Raw genomic sequence first — 16,684 nt, forward strand, 5'->3', positions numbered from 1 at the left:
TTAGTAGTGAGACCTCACAGGCCCAGTACTCAGGAACTTGGATGATAGAGAGAATCCTCCCAGTAACACAATTTCGCCTGAATCTCCCTCAGGTAGACTTAATAGCTAGGGGTCACCGACTGACAGTTTGCAGCATACAACCTGTCAGTGTCCGATCACCCAGATCCCCGATGGTTTTGTCTGAGTCCTATTGGATCACCTGCCTCCGGGCTCACCTCAGACCGACTCCCCACCGAACAGCACAACTCGCTTGGGATCTTCACAATGAGAGATGGGGGACCCAGTAAGTCACTGGGTCCCCTCTGCAGCATCAGTTGCTCTGAGCCATGAGGGCCCAGAGTCGGGAACTCTGCGTAGCACGTGCGCCCCGGCCTGGTAGGCCATATCGCGGTGGACCCGTGATGTGCGCACACCCTAAAGGTGGGTGCCGCACCTGGAACCAGGAACCCGCGAAGAACCCCCGAAAAATGGCGTCCGCCACAGAAATACCCTCCCCCAGCATGCCCCGCGAGGGAAACACTCCTCTGAATGGCTGCTGGAGAAAGGGCGCCTCCGCCTGGACCCTTCTGGCATCACCTGCCATCCAGAGATGGAACCATATTCCTAGAGCACAGAATGACCCATAGGACAGTCCAGGGCTGGCGACGGCCACATTTTAACAAATCAACATGGGTGAGAGCAAATAACTCCCCCCCCCCCCCCCCCACAAAATTTGAAATAGCACCTGTACTGGAAAGTACACAGGCGCTACACATATAACAGAGCAGAGGTGAGAAAGGGCTTCGTATACTGATCCACCTCCACATCCTCCATATGGCCCAACAGCAGTGGTTTAGGATGCAGTGGGAGATCACATGCTGACAATTTTCTTAACTATTGAGATAAGAGATCATGCACAAACTAGTATCAGGTGACTGACATTTTTCAATTAATTCCAATAAGAAAAATGTGTACATTTTGTGCCAAAACCATTATAAACAAACCCCTTGACTTGCAGAAATATCAATGGAGCACAACCTTTGTACAGTGGGTATAGAAAAGAATCACCCCAACCCTTAAAATAATCACATTTTGTTGCTTTGCAGCATGAAATGTAGACAGACACCATTTTTGCTTTATCCAGATGCATTTAATCTGCTACTTAAATAAGTAGTTCTACTTATAACAGCCAAGTGAAAGATAAAACATGTCAGAGAATATTTAAAAAAATCAAAAACAGAATCACTGAGTTGGAAAAAGGATTACCCGCTTCCTAAATGACTTGTAAACTCAATCAGGTGCAGCTAATCACCTATCAGCTATGGTAATTTTGATTAGCTCAGCATGAAAATAGCTTTCCTGGAGCATTTTAGTCCCTGGTAGTGCAACTGAAGCAATAAACTATGAATGGCAAGGTACTTCTAAAAGGTCTCAGTGATCAAGTCATAGCCAGGCACAAGTCAGGAGACGGATACAAAAGAAATTCAAAGGCTTATCAATGGTACAACACAGACTCACCCTGGATCAGGCAGTCTCTCCAAACTGGGTGAAAGAGCCAGTAGGAACTGGTCAGATAGTCTACCAAGAGGTCTACAGCAACTCTAAAGCAGTTGCAGGAATTTATGACAAAGAGTGGTCATTGTGTGCATGTGACAATATCACAAATTCTCCACAAATGTGGCTTGTATGGGAGGGTTGCATGAAAAAAAGCCACTCCTCAAGAAAGGCCACATGCAGTCACAACTGAGCTTTGCCAAAACACACCTTGAAGATTCTAATGCCACATGGAAAAAGATGTTATAGTCAGATGAGACAAACTGAATTATTTGACCTCAACACCATACGATATGCCTGGTGGAAATCCAATACAACTCACTATCCAAATAACACCATTCCTACAGTAAAGCAGGGAGGTGGTAATACCTTGGTATGTGGGTGTTTCTCTGCAGCAGGAACTGGAGCACTTGGCAGGATAGAAGGACAAATGGATGGGGCAAAAAAACATCAAATTCTTGATGAGAATCTGCTGCCCTCTGCCAGAAAGTGGTCAATGGGAAGGTTTACCTTACAACATGACAATGATCCAAAGCACACAGCAAAATGTGGAAGCCAAATATTTACTGCAGATTAGTTACATGTTGGCCTAATCTGATTTCTTCTTATAGTATGCATATATTGCTAGTAATTAGTATAATATTTATATCAGATATGCAGCAACTGACACACACAGACTGCATCGGTCTGCTAATGTGTCCACTGTACAATTGCTTCATCCGTTCCAGTGTTATCAGTAAGCATGCATGTGCAAGCTTTTCTTCCTTTTTTCTTACAACAAAAAAAGGAAATAAATTATAATAGGAGAGTTATGCCTAGCATCCTATATCCCCTATGGACCCCTGTCAATTATCTGTTGGAAAGTGTCCCTGGGGCTGCTTGAGGAACCATAGTTATTCAGCTTTTTGACAGCAACTGTCACGGAAAACCAATCTTCTTTATAGCTGCAGTTTCAGTGTATAACCATACAGGCATAGTACCTATCCTGCACACACTGGAGTTCAAGAGTGGCACAAGATAACGTCAAAAGGGAGCACAGATATGTTAAGTGGTTTAAATCTCTGCTAGTAAGTACTAAAGATTCCTTTGGCTTTAATGCAGGAATTCTTACAGTTACCTCTGCGGGCTGAGAAGTGATCTGTCAAATGATGTAGATGCTGTACAGATAAAGATCAGGAAGGTGCACATCTGGTTTCAGGAATGCAGACTTTCGCCTCTGCTTTACAACTGTTTATACAGAAATTCATTTAAACAGCAAATAACCAAATAAATCTGTATGCTGAAGTGCCTGAGAGAATAAAATATCACGAATGTTGATATAAGGAACATGCGTGAATCTTGTGCCATTTTTAATTTTGAGCTTTGAAAAAGCAGCCTTTTATGGAAAACTATGTACACCTCCTTATTCTAACAGGATTCAGTCATCTGCATATTGTTCTGTCTTGCCATTTTGGCACGCTCCCGTTCTTTTTTCCAGGAGTCAGAGCTGAACTGTGCTTTATAAAAACAATTATTTTTATAAAAATGCTATTCCATGGATTGAAACTATTTCTTACAAGCAGTTCCTTGATTAAATCACTAAACCTTGCCATAGTGTTACTGTCAGCAAAACCAAACACTGATCTTTCCAACACGATTTCCAAAAACTGGCAAAATAGGCAACCTCCTCCAGGAACAGGAAATGCACTACCACAAACATTAAAGTGGAAGGACATATACAAAACATACAGTATACCACAAATGAACATAACAAAATGATGGGAATCTTGCAGTCCTGCAAGACTACAGGAAATTGTGTTTTTAGTCCAACTCTGGTCTTCTCAAAACTGTTTTCTAATATAAAACATCTACCAGGTCTTTAAACACAAGATTAGTCTTGATAGGGGGGCCATGCAGGTCTTTCTAAGGCAGGAAATGGCAGGATCCACCACAGGGAGTATCCATTTGCCCAAAAAAAGCAATCCTCAATAGGATACTGTTGGGTGAAATGATTAGGATGAGGTAATATATTTTCAGGGTGAGGCCAGTCCCTATACTGGACACCCTGGGGAGAGCAGCATCAGGTTGCTCTAATGCTAAGCAAGAACACACAGTGTTTACTAGAATAGCAATAGTCTCCTTTAATTTCTTGGGGGGAAATTTCTTGGCTGGTTTCAGGAATTTTAAGGATCCCATACTGGACAGCCTGGGGTCAGCAGCCTTTTGCATCCAATGCTAAGAAAGTGTATACTGCATCTACAAAAATATCAGTTTGGGAAACTTCTGTACTAGGGGTGTCCTACTGATCCGATGCCTCTAAAGGGCGTAGGATCCTCTTCTGCAATATCCGCCTTCTCCTAAAACATCTCATCTGGTTTATTGGTGAAATCAAAGACTGAATTTGGAGGAGAGGTTGGAGGGGCATGGTTGTGTCCCCTTCTGCCCATGGCGTCTATGATGCCAGCCATTCTGCCCATGAACTCTGACACTCTACAGAAAATTCCTCCCTAGAAAGGAAGGAGGAGGATGGTGTGGTTCGCTGAGTGACTTGAGAAAGGCAGGGAGTCAGAATAGATCCAGTTATCAGAGGATAGGGTATACGGACCACTGTACAAGCACCTCCAAGGACCAAAAAGCTGAGTCTGAGCTCATCAGGCCCCTTCCACTTGCGTTCCACAAAATCTGTTACATCTTCCCTAAGCACTGCGCAAACTGTTGGCACCATTTAAATCCTTTATATTATTAATAATAATCTTCCCCAACAGGTATTCCTGATCCTCCACAGAAGTGGGGTGAAGGGGTGGGGGTGTGCCTTGGTACAAGCACTTTTAAGCCATAATCCAGGAGTATGAAGTGCCATCACTCATTACTGTGCCCAGATGTCCAGGAGATATGTATTGGTCTGGGATTATTGGGATATTGGGATTATATGGAGGATGTCTCAGCAGCTTGTTTCCCCATGTTTACTCAACTGAAGGTAGAGGCATATAAACCAAGTTGCAACTATTGAAGAAGCTTGTGTAAGGGGGTATTCAAATCTGCTGCAGTGCTTGATTTTACACGACTATGTATTTCCAGACTAATTGGTCGAAGATTGGTAGTATACAACACGTATACAAGAGCTGAGCATACTCTGCAACTACACATGGGAATGAGAAGGATTTCATTTCTAGACCTTTTTATGGTGTTTAACTTGCAGGAAAAATTAGGAAGCCTGTGTGTACTTTGTCAGCTCCCCCAGTAATATGCGATACCAGATCCAGGTTTGATTTCCTGTAGATTGCTCTGTGCCCTGTACTATGCAGCTCTCACTTTCCTCTCTACACCCAGAATACAAAACTGCTTAAACCAAATTCATCTCTTCCCAGAGCACACGGTTGATATTTTGGAAAGTATATCACAGGATCTGTTTGCAGGAGACACAAAACTTCATAAAATGTCTTCATCACTCGTGTATTTTTATTTTCGAATGGCTGTTGATACTTTCTTTATTAATAACTTCATCAAATACAGAGAAGTCTTACAAATCAACACTGACCCAGATGTTTTTACTGTTGTACAAAAAGTAATTTCAAAGTAAAGTAGCACTCTAGACAAATGGCCAAACAGTCAAAATATACCTGTATGTTAATGATTGTAAATGCCAAATTATTTGTAATTCTGTTCTGCTAGTTTTGTGATTTACACACCCAGTCACACTGCATAATCAAATAGGCAAAACCATTATTTTACACTGCAGCCTTCAGTTCCGATTTCTGATTCCAATGCCGCGTAAACACAATCGAAAATTCCGACAAGAAAACCGTGGATTTTTTCTGACTGAATGTTGGCTCAAACTTGTGTTGAATACACACGGTCACACAAATCTTGTCGGAAATTTAGACCGTCAAGAACGCGGTGATGTACAAGACGTACAACGAGCCAAGATCAATGAAGTTCAATAGGCAGTTTGGCTCTTCTGTTTAAATCTGTGTTTTTTTTGCGCCTCGGAATTGCATACAGAGGAGCGGATTTTCCGATAGGAACTTTTTCTGTCAGAAAAATAGAGAACCTGCTCTCAATCTTTTGTTGGCGGAAATTCTGACAGCAAAAGTCCGAAGGAGCATACACACGGTCGGAATTTCCAACCAAAGGCTCACATCGAACTTTTCTTGTCGGAATTTCCGATCGTGTGTACGCAGCATGAGACTACTTTCACACTGAAAGCGCCGGCCGTTAGTGCCAAAGCACCGCTCGTTTTAGCGCTGTTTAACCTCCGTAGCGATATTCCTGAGTCTGGCTCGGGGTGAATTTTTCATACCAAAAGCGGTATCCCCGAGCCAGACTCGGGATCGCATTGCAGGATACAGGGAGAGTTACTTACCTTGTCCCTGGATCCTGCGATGTGTCCCCGATGTGTGTACGAGCTCCTCTGCTGTGTCTCCTCGCTCGATTCGCACGACGATGGAGTTTGGCGCAAAATTCAAAAAGTGAAACACACAATACACATACAGTATACTGTATTCTTACAGATTACAGTACTGTATCAAATAATTACACACCCCCCTTTGTCCCTAGTGGTCTGTCCAGTGTCCTGCATGCAGTTTTATATTATAAAAACTGTTCTTTCTGCCTGAAAAATGGAGATGGTCCATAGCAACAAAAAAAAGTGTCCCTTTACATCAAAAGTGCTTTTAGAGCAGCTAGAAAACAGCGATAATAAATTAGAATCACTTGCAGAATTGAGCAATAGCGATTTGTGGGGAAATTCGTCAGCGAACAATAAAAATAATGACAGCGACAATTCTGCAACTGAGCATATTTCACTGTTTTTGATTTGATTACATTATTGAATAATTTTTATTATAATTACATTATTATTTGTTATAATTATTTATAGTTATTTATTATATTATAATTTATGATTTTGTGTTTCCAACTTTACCATACCCGGGATGTCTACTAGACTCTTGTTTGGACAGATTTAAGTGATTTATTCCTAAGAATTGCAGGCCTACAATATAAAACTCCAAATTTCCATGCAAAATAATTGTACCGCTTTCAGCGCCTAAAACCAGAAAGAATCATACCGCCAGGGAGGTTAAGCGGCACTCTTGTACCACTTTTTGGCCTCTAGCGGGGTGCTTTTAACCTCCAAAAAGACTATAAACTCCCGCTTTGCGTTGCTTTCAAAAAGCACTGCCCATTTATTCCATTGGACAGGGCACTTTGGGAGCGTCAAATACAGCGCTCCCAAACTGCCCCAAAGATGCTGCTTGCAGGACTTTTTGGAACGTCCCACAAGCGCACTGCTTGATTGTGATAAGTCACACTGGAATGAATGGGAGGCGGTTTCAGGCACTTAGCAGAAGCTATTTCTAGTGCTAAAGTGCCTGGAAACCGTCCCAGTGTGGAAGGGGGTCTAAGGCTTCTTTGCATGTCCCTTATTTTGTATATTCAGAAATATACACCAGCAAAAACATATACATTTAGGAACCTAAAGACGACTGACTGTTATGTTCCAACACCTGTGTATTAACATCTGTGGACTCAAATGAAAAGATAATAATAGGCAAGCATATACACGACACACCATCTATGGCTAATACCTGGCTTATCACAAAAGGCCCAAAGTAAGGTATTCAAATGTACACATAATTTACCATAAAATAAATGTTACTAAACCCACAGCAGTAAAATCAGTGTGTATGTGCAGTAAATCATGCTTGTTATACTCAATGTGGAACCTAAGGGGTTAATCCTGCACATGGTGTAAAAAGGCGGTTTTATCTTGTCTTATTTGATCCTCCCATTTTTCTACAATCCCCAATCCATCACCTGACCATAGAAAAAGCCTTGGGGGAACATTGTTAAGTTTAATAAACGGGATTACACTATTTCGGACCTTATCTGCTTATTTACATATGCCGTCCTGAGTCTCCATGGGTTAAGAGGCTGTTCCATTATCTGCTTATTTCATCTGTTAATAGCAAAGGCCAACTTGCTATGAAGCACATTTGACCAATTTTTTCAGTAAAAGGGTCAACTACTTGTGGTAAGCTGCCACCTTTTGAGCACTTTTGTGGGTGTCCTTATTAGAGTTGGTGAAGGTGGACCATTAACAGCTTTTATCACTGGATATTATTTCACTGGATGTTCGTGGCAATTGTTGTGGATCTTGCAGTACACTACAGTTCTATGGACTCATAGCAGCACATGAATCTATTGAATTTATGTTATTGTGATTATTTATGAAATAGTGTTATTATATTCATTTATTTTTCACTTAAAGCGGTAGTTCGGCGGGATGTGGGTTTTTTTTTTTTTAAATAATGTGCAGCACTTACCTTTCCTCCTTCCCTAACAGGGTGTCCCACACGTCCAGCCGTCCGATGCGCTCTTTTTCGGAAAAAGATCAGTTTGATTTTGCTGCGATGGACGTTTCCATCTTGCCTGTGGGCATACTGAAGCCGACAGGGTCTTCTTCCGGGATGTGCAGTGTTGACGGCGAGCGTCGGCGTCAACACTGCATGGTTGCTATAACAACGGCTGGCGTCTGAAGTTCACGCCCCGTTGTATTAGGAGATTTCCGCGATTACGAGGAGATGTCGCGCGATTACAGCTGAGCGCGTCGACAGAGGAGTTACAGAAATGTGAGTGGCAGGACGGGGGAGAATGGACTGACACGCCCATTCCCCGCGGGAGGACATGATTGACAGGTGGGACGATCGACCAGGAAACAGGTAAGGAGCGCATGAAAAAAAAAAAAAAAATTCGCCGGGTCTATGTTCTTTAAAAACAGTGCTAGTGGTCACAAGTTGTCAAACAGGGTGAACTACCGCTTTAATGATCACTAATTATCAAGTTTATCTATTAGGCACCTGTCACGATGGGGACTAGATGTTAACATGTTTTTTTTTCGATATTTAGGTTATATTAGGTAGGCTGGTGTTTCACTTGCTGTTCATTTATATATTAATTTATTTTTGATTATAGTTATTTTTATGTAATAGCTATTAGCGCACTCACCCGTTTTTTTTAATCCACTTTGCAGCAGTGGTATCCACTGTTTTTTTGAGGTGCCGCTCATATTTAGTTTAATTCTTTGTTTAATTGCACATTTGGCGCAAGATACATTTTTTCTTTTTACCATATTTTTTTTTTATAATTCTCATGTTAACAGAACATTCAAACACAAAAATGTACTTTGACATCACCAATATAAATGCATTTATTTTTCTCCCCACTTACCTCTCCGGCTACAAAAAACAGTAGTGGTGCTTCCTCATCTTTGGCTTTATATTGTGCTATAATTTTCTCGGCTATGGGTCGAACAAGTTCTTTAGCTGCTTCCGACTCACCTTCATCCTCAGAGTCTAAAAGAATGACAAAGCAGTGAAAATATATGTTAAAATAGCCCTTTATAAAGCACAACTTCAGGCAGACATACAAAAATGAATTCAGCCACGCATAAAAATTGAATTAAAAAAATAGTTCCTGTAAATGTTTATTTGCGGTCTGAATTTAATAAAATGGGGATTACATATTTATCAGACATACAGTGCAGAACTCAAAATCAGAAAATGAAAGAAAAATAGCAATAATCAAGTAGTGTAACAGCCCATTCACATCTAGAGTGTTTTTTCACGTTACAGCATACGTAATAATGTACATTCACAGGTTTGAATAAAGCCTTTAAATTCACTACGAATTCACTACTATATATATATATATATATATATATATATATATATATATATATATATATATATATATATATATATATATATATATATATATTGCACACACACACACACACACAGTGGATATAAAAGTCCACACACCCCTGTTAAAATGTCAGGTTTCTGTGATGTAAAAAAAAATTGACAAAGATAAATAATTTCAGAACTTTTTCCACCTTTAATGTCACCTATAAACTGTACAACTCAATTGAACAACAAACTGAAATCTTTTGGGTGGAAGGAAGTAAACAAAAAACTATGGTTCCATAATCGTGCACACCCTTAAACTAATACTTTGTTGAAGCACCTTTTGATTTTATTACAGCACACCTTGGCCCACCTTGACTTGGCAATATTTGCCCACTCTTCTTTGCAAAAAACACTCCAAATTTGTCAGATTGCGAGGGCATCTCCTGTGTACAGCCCTCTTCAGATCACCCCACAGATTTGGGCCATTCCAAAATTTTAATCTTCTGGTGAAGCCATTCCTTTATTGGTTTGGATGTATGCTTTGGGTCGTTGTCACGTTGAGCTTTCTAGCAGAAGCCTAAAGATTTTGTGCCAATATTGACTGGTATTTGGAACCGTTCATAATTCCCTCTACCTTGACTAAGGCCTCTGTTCCAAATGAAGAAAAAACAATCTAAAGCATGATGCTGCCACCACCATGCTTCACAGTGGGTATATTGTTCTTTTGGTGATGTGCAGTGCTGTTTTTGCACCCAACATATCTTTTGGAATCCTGGCCAAAAAAGTTCAGCCTTGGTTTCAACAGACCAAAACACATTTCCCCACATGCTTTTGGGAGACTTCAGGTGTGTTTTTGCTAAATTTAGCCGGGCTAAGATGTTTTTCCTCGTAAGAAAAGGTTTCCATCTTGCCACTCTACCCCATACATATGAAGAATACGGGAGATTGTTTTCACGTGTACTACACAGCCAGTACTTGCCAGATATTCCTGCAGCTCCTTTTATAGGTCACATTAAAGGTGGAAAAATATGTGAAATTATTTATCTTTGTCTCTTTTTTTAAATCACAGAAACCTGACATTTTAACAGGGGTGTGTATAGATATATATTTATATATATATTTATGAACAAATCACTTCTAACCTTTAGAGGTTGTGGTTGTAAAGAGGAAAATGAACCGATATGGAAATGGAAACTTTAGTATAACATACAAGAGTACTTTCTAGTGCTAGATCTCACAATCAGCAGGGAAACAGGAAACAAGGGAAACATTTCCCTTCCCAGGCTAAACACCCGCTGCTTCCCATGAATTAATAACCTGCCCATAACAAAGGAAGCACATTATAACAACCCCTTGCCCCGTTACTCTAGAAACTAGTGTCATTATGGATAACAAACAGCAGCGGAGGAAGCTGCTTTTACAAAGCGCTCTGCTGGGACACCGGCAGTGTGAGATGTTTACTATGGTTTAACCTCCAAAATCAGATTAATGTCATACAGAATCTTTGTCCGTAAGCTTTGTTCAGGGACAGTTTCAGAGTTTAGGGATGTCTGCAGCATACCAAAAGCAATTTTACAATACAGCTGTCTACGTGCCATTGACATGCTCTGTCACGGAGACCTACCGAGCTGTGTATTTACTTCCAGTCTGAAAGCTCTATGCACTGGTGATGCACTGCTTGTCAGTTCACATAAATGTGCATGAAATGGGATATCAATTGGAATGTTAGGCCATGGCTGTCTCTGTCCAATCCCCCCTAATCAAACAAGTAAAAGCAAATCAGGAGGTCATGTGCCAAAAGATGCATTTTCTTTACAATAAGCTTACAATCCTCAACATTATTATGCTGATCAGTATTTTCTAGAACCGTCCTTCGGTTCCATCAGCAAATCACGGTATCTGCAGGGGCAGCTTAATCACACTGCTGAAACACTGACAAATGTGGTGGGGTCTAGTCTCGTGTGTTTTCTGTAAAACGTGAAATACATGAAATAGCCTAGCAACCAGGATGTTCTCTGTACTAGTAAATTATATGTGCATATACGGGATATAAAGATTATGCAGCTTGGGCAACCATTTATAGTCATACTTAATTTTGGTTGAGGTAAGCCATTCGAGAATCCTATGCACAAAATATAAGTTTATAAGATAATATACATATGTAGCACTACCCCGAAGGAGCTGCTGGTTTAATTTTGGGCCTGCCGTTACCTTACTGTTCACCACACTCGTCCTAGTGGTCCCTCCTGAAGAGTTTTTCAAAAAGAATGTCCGCACCAACACTTCGGTTTCTTTTTCTTCAAGAGTTTTATTAAACAGGTTCGCCAACAGAGGGGTAGAGGGATAGGGAAGATTCAGGTACCTTGCTTGCGAATCATGGGTACAGTCTTAGATCCAGAGGACAAATCGGTTCCAAGCTGGATTTAGCAACCACCGAATAGGCCCACTCTAACAGCCAGTGCAAAGCTTGTTCAAAGTCTCTGCCACAGACTTAATAAGTGTCATTGGGTAAATACGCAGCCCTCTGCCATAGGATCAGGTAACCACGCATACACTTAGCAAGATTTCAATCTTTCAGCCAGGCCGGCAGCACAGTGAGGCAAGTGGGTCCGGATGCGTCCTTCAATTGAGTCCCCAATTGCTCGGCTTCTTCCTGCAGGCAAGACAGCACAGGACCACCCCTGGACCAGTAGGCACCATAAACTCCTGGGCCTACTCTCAGCTGCGGAGCCTCGGGCCAGCAGGCCCAGAGACCGGAAAACACTGTCAGCGCATCCCTGAGGCCAGAAGGGCCATCAGGTCAGGATCGGAAGACACCGCCAGAATGGGGTCTGTCCATTAAGTACCCTCCCCCAGAATGCACAGCAGGTTGACCACGCCCACTGGGCTGCTTCTGGGAAGAAGGCACCCAATGCACCCAGCCTATTGCATTTCCAACCTTGACTCCCGGTGACAGCGACACCTGCAGGCAAGGGGAACATGTGCAACACAGCTGGACTGGAACAGAAACCCACAATTTGGTATAATCCTCTGAGCTAAACTACAGCTCAGGTAACTAAATTTACAAAATAGCACCTACTCAACAGGAGCAGGGCGCTACACAAAAAAAAAATCAAGTCACAGTTTTACTTATGCCTAGTAAAGCAGACCTTCACTCTTAATTAACATTGACTATTTTTAATCCTTATGCTGCTAGCAATAATAAATAGGAAAGTATATCATATTTACTTGTTTTAAACTTTTTTGTATATTTTTTTCATTTACTTCCTGGTCTCCATGCCTAGGAAAATTATGTCATACATCCCAGGAATCTTCAGAAGGGGAGGAGGTGTTTTTTTTGTTAAGCACACCTCCCTGAATGCATGCCTGAACTAAGGGCAGATGGGTTATTGGAAGTAAACGCTAAATAAAACATCCGCCCTTACTCAAGATGGCCACAGTCAGAAATGCAATGGGGGGGGGGGTGTTTTCAAAGTAGTTTCTATGCACAATAAAGCACAAAGACATGAATGGATGGATAGGCGAGTCTGCTTTGAAAATAAAAATTATTTAAATTGCGTTTTTTGGTTTATGGCGCTCAGATGCAGCATAGTTCCACTTTAAGGCATTTAAGGGAAATTCCTCTAGGCCACATCAGTGTCACATCTTGGGAAGAGCTGAATGCAGCCAATCTTCACCCAACATGAAAAAAAGAAAAACTGCGCCAACTAATATATATACTCAGCAAACAAGGCAGGTACAAATATAACAAAAATTAACAAAAGTCCAAATAAAGGTTGAATAATGGACCAACACCTCAGATATTGGAGATCAGGACGAACAACACCCAGGTGCACTTGACATCTGTGGAAACCACCACCACATGGAGAGCAGCTTACTAGATTGCAGATAAACAGCAGCAGTGTATAGTGATCCAACAGCAAGATGAAACCAGGGTGAACGGAACCACAGTGGGATTATCCTCAGAGTATGGAGACTCAGATGTGTGTCAGACGAGCAATCCGTGGGTCATACCATAATAAGAAGGAAACCGGACCATAGCGTGATAACTTTTAAAAATCAGGTTTAATAAAGATAAAAACCTACTCACAGACATCCATGAAATGTAGGCATGTACAAACAAATGCCGGCTGGCACAATAGGAGCCCTTCCTCCTTGCGTTGAACGCGGTGACGTCACTGCACGGCGTCCCAGACGCGTTTCATCATAAGTCTGACGTTTTCAATGGGGATGGGCTCTGCAATGATTCACCGCTATATATACCCAAGCCTCGCTTTGGTCACAAGGAACAGGAAATAGAAAAAACTCAATTTTGAGTATGGGAAAGAGCTGATCCAGCCCATAACGGACTATGATAAGCATCAATCAGAAACATGTATTAAAAGTTCTTATCAAAGAACAATATGAACAAAATAAATAATAAAAATTTTAAAAAATGGAAAGCAGATCCCTGAAAGGAGTCAACTTCATAGTTATATGGCCAAAAATGTATAATAGCACCAGCAACTAATGTTAAATTGCAGTGTAAACCTCTACTAGAGAAATATACATTTTTCTCTACAGCTACAAGTAAGCACTAACCTTGAAAAATGTGCATGTGATAAAAATTATCATCATATTATTATATTAATCACTCTTAATGTGAACATAGAAATGGAAGGATTGCAGATCCGTATTACAGAAACCGCAATACATATCCATATAATAAAAAATAGTGAATGAAACTTGTGTTAATAAATACAGACCCCTGTATTTAAAGAGGGGAATTCACAAATATTGTGTCAAGAAATAAAAAAAAAATTATTTGTTTGGAAAAAACTACATCAATACAAATTATATTGTAGTATAGTGCAAAAAATATTTAAGGGGGGAGGGGGGAAGCTCCAATTGTTTATGAAAGCATTGATGTCAGTGTCAATGTTTAAGCCATGTGGTGTGTAAGACTTCAACCGGTGGATCTAAACCATTTCCAGCTTGGATATCTCTCTCACAAAAGCACTACCCCTCCAATTAGGCTTAAATTTGTCAATGCCCAAAAATAATGTATTGGACAGATCTCGGTTGTGTTTTAAAAGATAGTGCTTGGACACTGAATGGTTTTTGAACCCTGAAATGATATTGGTGATGTGCTCATTTGGGCGAACCTGTAGGGGTCGCTTAGTCCGGCCCACATACTGTAGGCCACACGGGCACTGCAGCAGGTAGACCACCCCTGTGGTAGCACAGGTAATGAAGGGTTTGATACAATGTAGCTTCTGTGTGACAGTAGACCTACACATAGTGGTTTTTCTGCTCCTACACGAATTGTAGGAGCAGACCCTACAATGTCTGCATTGATAAAAAACAGTCTGTTGGTCAAGGAAACCATTAGTACTACATGGAGGGTTCAGGACATTGGGTGCTATATGGTTGCGTAAGGATGGCACACCTTTAAAGATAACTCTCAGTTTCTCTGGTAACAGATCTTTCAAGACAGGGTCATTTCTAGCTATATGCCAATGTTTACTGATTAGTTGTTTGACACCTCGATGCTGGATTGAATAAGAGGTGACAAAATAAACATCCACTGGAAACTGATCACACTCATGAGGAGCCTTCTCCTTCAGTAGGTCAGCCCTTACAGTAGACCTGATTCCAAGGTCTCCTCAAAGGACTCCCTACTGTACCCCTTCTCCAGGAACCGGCCCGTTAAGACGTCGGTTGTTCGAAAAAACTCCTTGGGATCGGAGCAATTCCTACGGAGCCTAAGGTATTGGCTCTTCGGAACTGCCTTTAGCCACGGACTATGGTGACAGCTACTCATTGGAATGAATGAGTTCCGGTCGGTGACCTTAAAAAAGGTAGAAGTATTAAACTGATCACCTCTAATCCAAAGATTGAGATCCAAATAACGGATCTCTCTAACATATCTAAGAATTTTCTCTATTTAGATCAGCAAAATGGTCCACCACCGAAATAAAAATTGGATTGACCTTGCATGTACATGGAAATAAAAAACATTTTGACCTTGCATGTACATGGAAATAAAATACATTTTGACCTGCCTGTTAAATCCTTATCTTAGCGTAGAGGACACAAGACTTGTATTCATAGACCACAAGTTAAATGCAGCTGACTTCAGGTGACTGGACACTGGCAAAAGAACTTGCTAGAACTGTCCACAGAGTGCACCAAGCAGTAGGTTTCAATCAAGACACTGGGGTGGGAAGGTGGGCTCTGTCCTGTACTGTACTCCAAAATAAACAATTTACAGTCAAGTCAAAATTCCTTTTAATATAATTGTGTTATAGACCATGCTAGGTCCTGCAACTGGATAAAAGTAGGCAAGATCTATAAAGGGTTTTCACAAATATAGAGTGAGGGGTTTTGTAATCCATCCAGAATCCGATGGCATCAAAGAGTCTTAGAGGTAATGAAGCCAAAAATCCTGCCTTTTGAAGATCTTCAAGCTGTGTAAGCATGCAGGTGTACACACTCCAAAGCAAGAACCTGACAATAGGACAGGGCTTGCATCAGGGGGCAGGTGTGTGCTCTATCTAGGAGACAGGCGTAACTCCCATTAGTGGTGCTCAGGAGACAGAACTTAAGGAGAGATTACTTGCCCACAGGTCTGAGAGTTGGCACAGCTAAGCGAGCCTAAAGGACCAGGGGACTAAGGGAGTCTATAGGTCTTAGATGAGTGAGGGAGCCCAGGGTGCCTGGCAATCCCCTACTGAAAGGCCAGGGAGTGGGCCTGTAAAGCGAGGGGCTAAAACTACAGGCTCAGTAAGCCAGAAGAAATAGATGAGACAGTCTGACCAGTGAAAAAGCAGTAGTGCTAAACAGAAAGCGAGATGGCTCAGATTTGTTTTATCTGTTTGCTGATCAAAATCTCCTGCGTAGGCAACAGTTTTGTGAACTTTACTTTTGTTTGTTTAATTAAAGTGGGCTGACAAGCCCTGAACCACAGTTAGGACTGGCGTGATCTCACTAAAAAACACATCTACCACTGAGCTTATCAAGATCACAGAAGTTTTGACTTCCAGTTCCCCTGGACAGTCAGAGTTCTAAAGTACACCACAGCCCTTAAAGTGACTGTAAAGTATTTTTTTTCCCTATAAAAATAAACATGTTATACTTACCTGCTCTGTGCAGTGGTTTTGCACATAGCAGCCTGAATCCTCCACTTCTTGAGTGCCTTTTCTGTGCTCGTAGCCCCACCCTGCTGTTCAGCACCCCCACAGCCAGCAGCTTGCTATGGGGGCACCCAAGCCGAGTTACAGCTCCCTGTGTCCATTATGACATTGAGCCTGACCCGGCTCCACCCCCACTCTCTGATGCTTGGCTAGATGACTGACAGCAGCAGGAGCCAATGGCGACACTGCTGTGTCTTAGCCAATCAGAAGGGAGAATCTAGGACGGCTGAGACACTCGTGGACATTGCTGGACAGAGAGGGACCTGATATATTTGGGGGGCTGGGGCTGCTGCACACAGAAGGCTG

At 41.6% G+C, this 16,684-nt stretch overlaps 1 protein-coding gene across 1 annotated transcript in view; it reads right to left on the minus strand.

Annotated features, from left to right (window-relative positions):
* Nucleotides 1–16,684, minus strand: part of NXN (nucleoredoxin) — a 157,473-nt gene that overhangs the window by 16,164 nt on the left and 124,625 nt on the right. The window contains exon 7 of the mRNA XM_040336786.1: nt 8,743–8,867. Coding sequence (XP_040192720.1) covers nt 8,743–8,867 — 125 coding nt within the window. The remainder of the gene's footprint in view (nt 1–8,742; nt 8,868–16,684) is intronic.

Source organism: Rana temporaria, chromosome 2, assembly GCF_905171775.1.
Source record: "Rana temporaria chromosome 2, aRanTem1.1, whole genome shotgun sequence".
Lineage (NCBI taxonomy): Eukaryota > Metazoa > Chordata > Amphibia > Anura > Ranidae > Rana > Rana temporaria.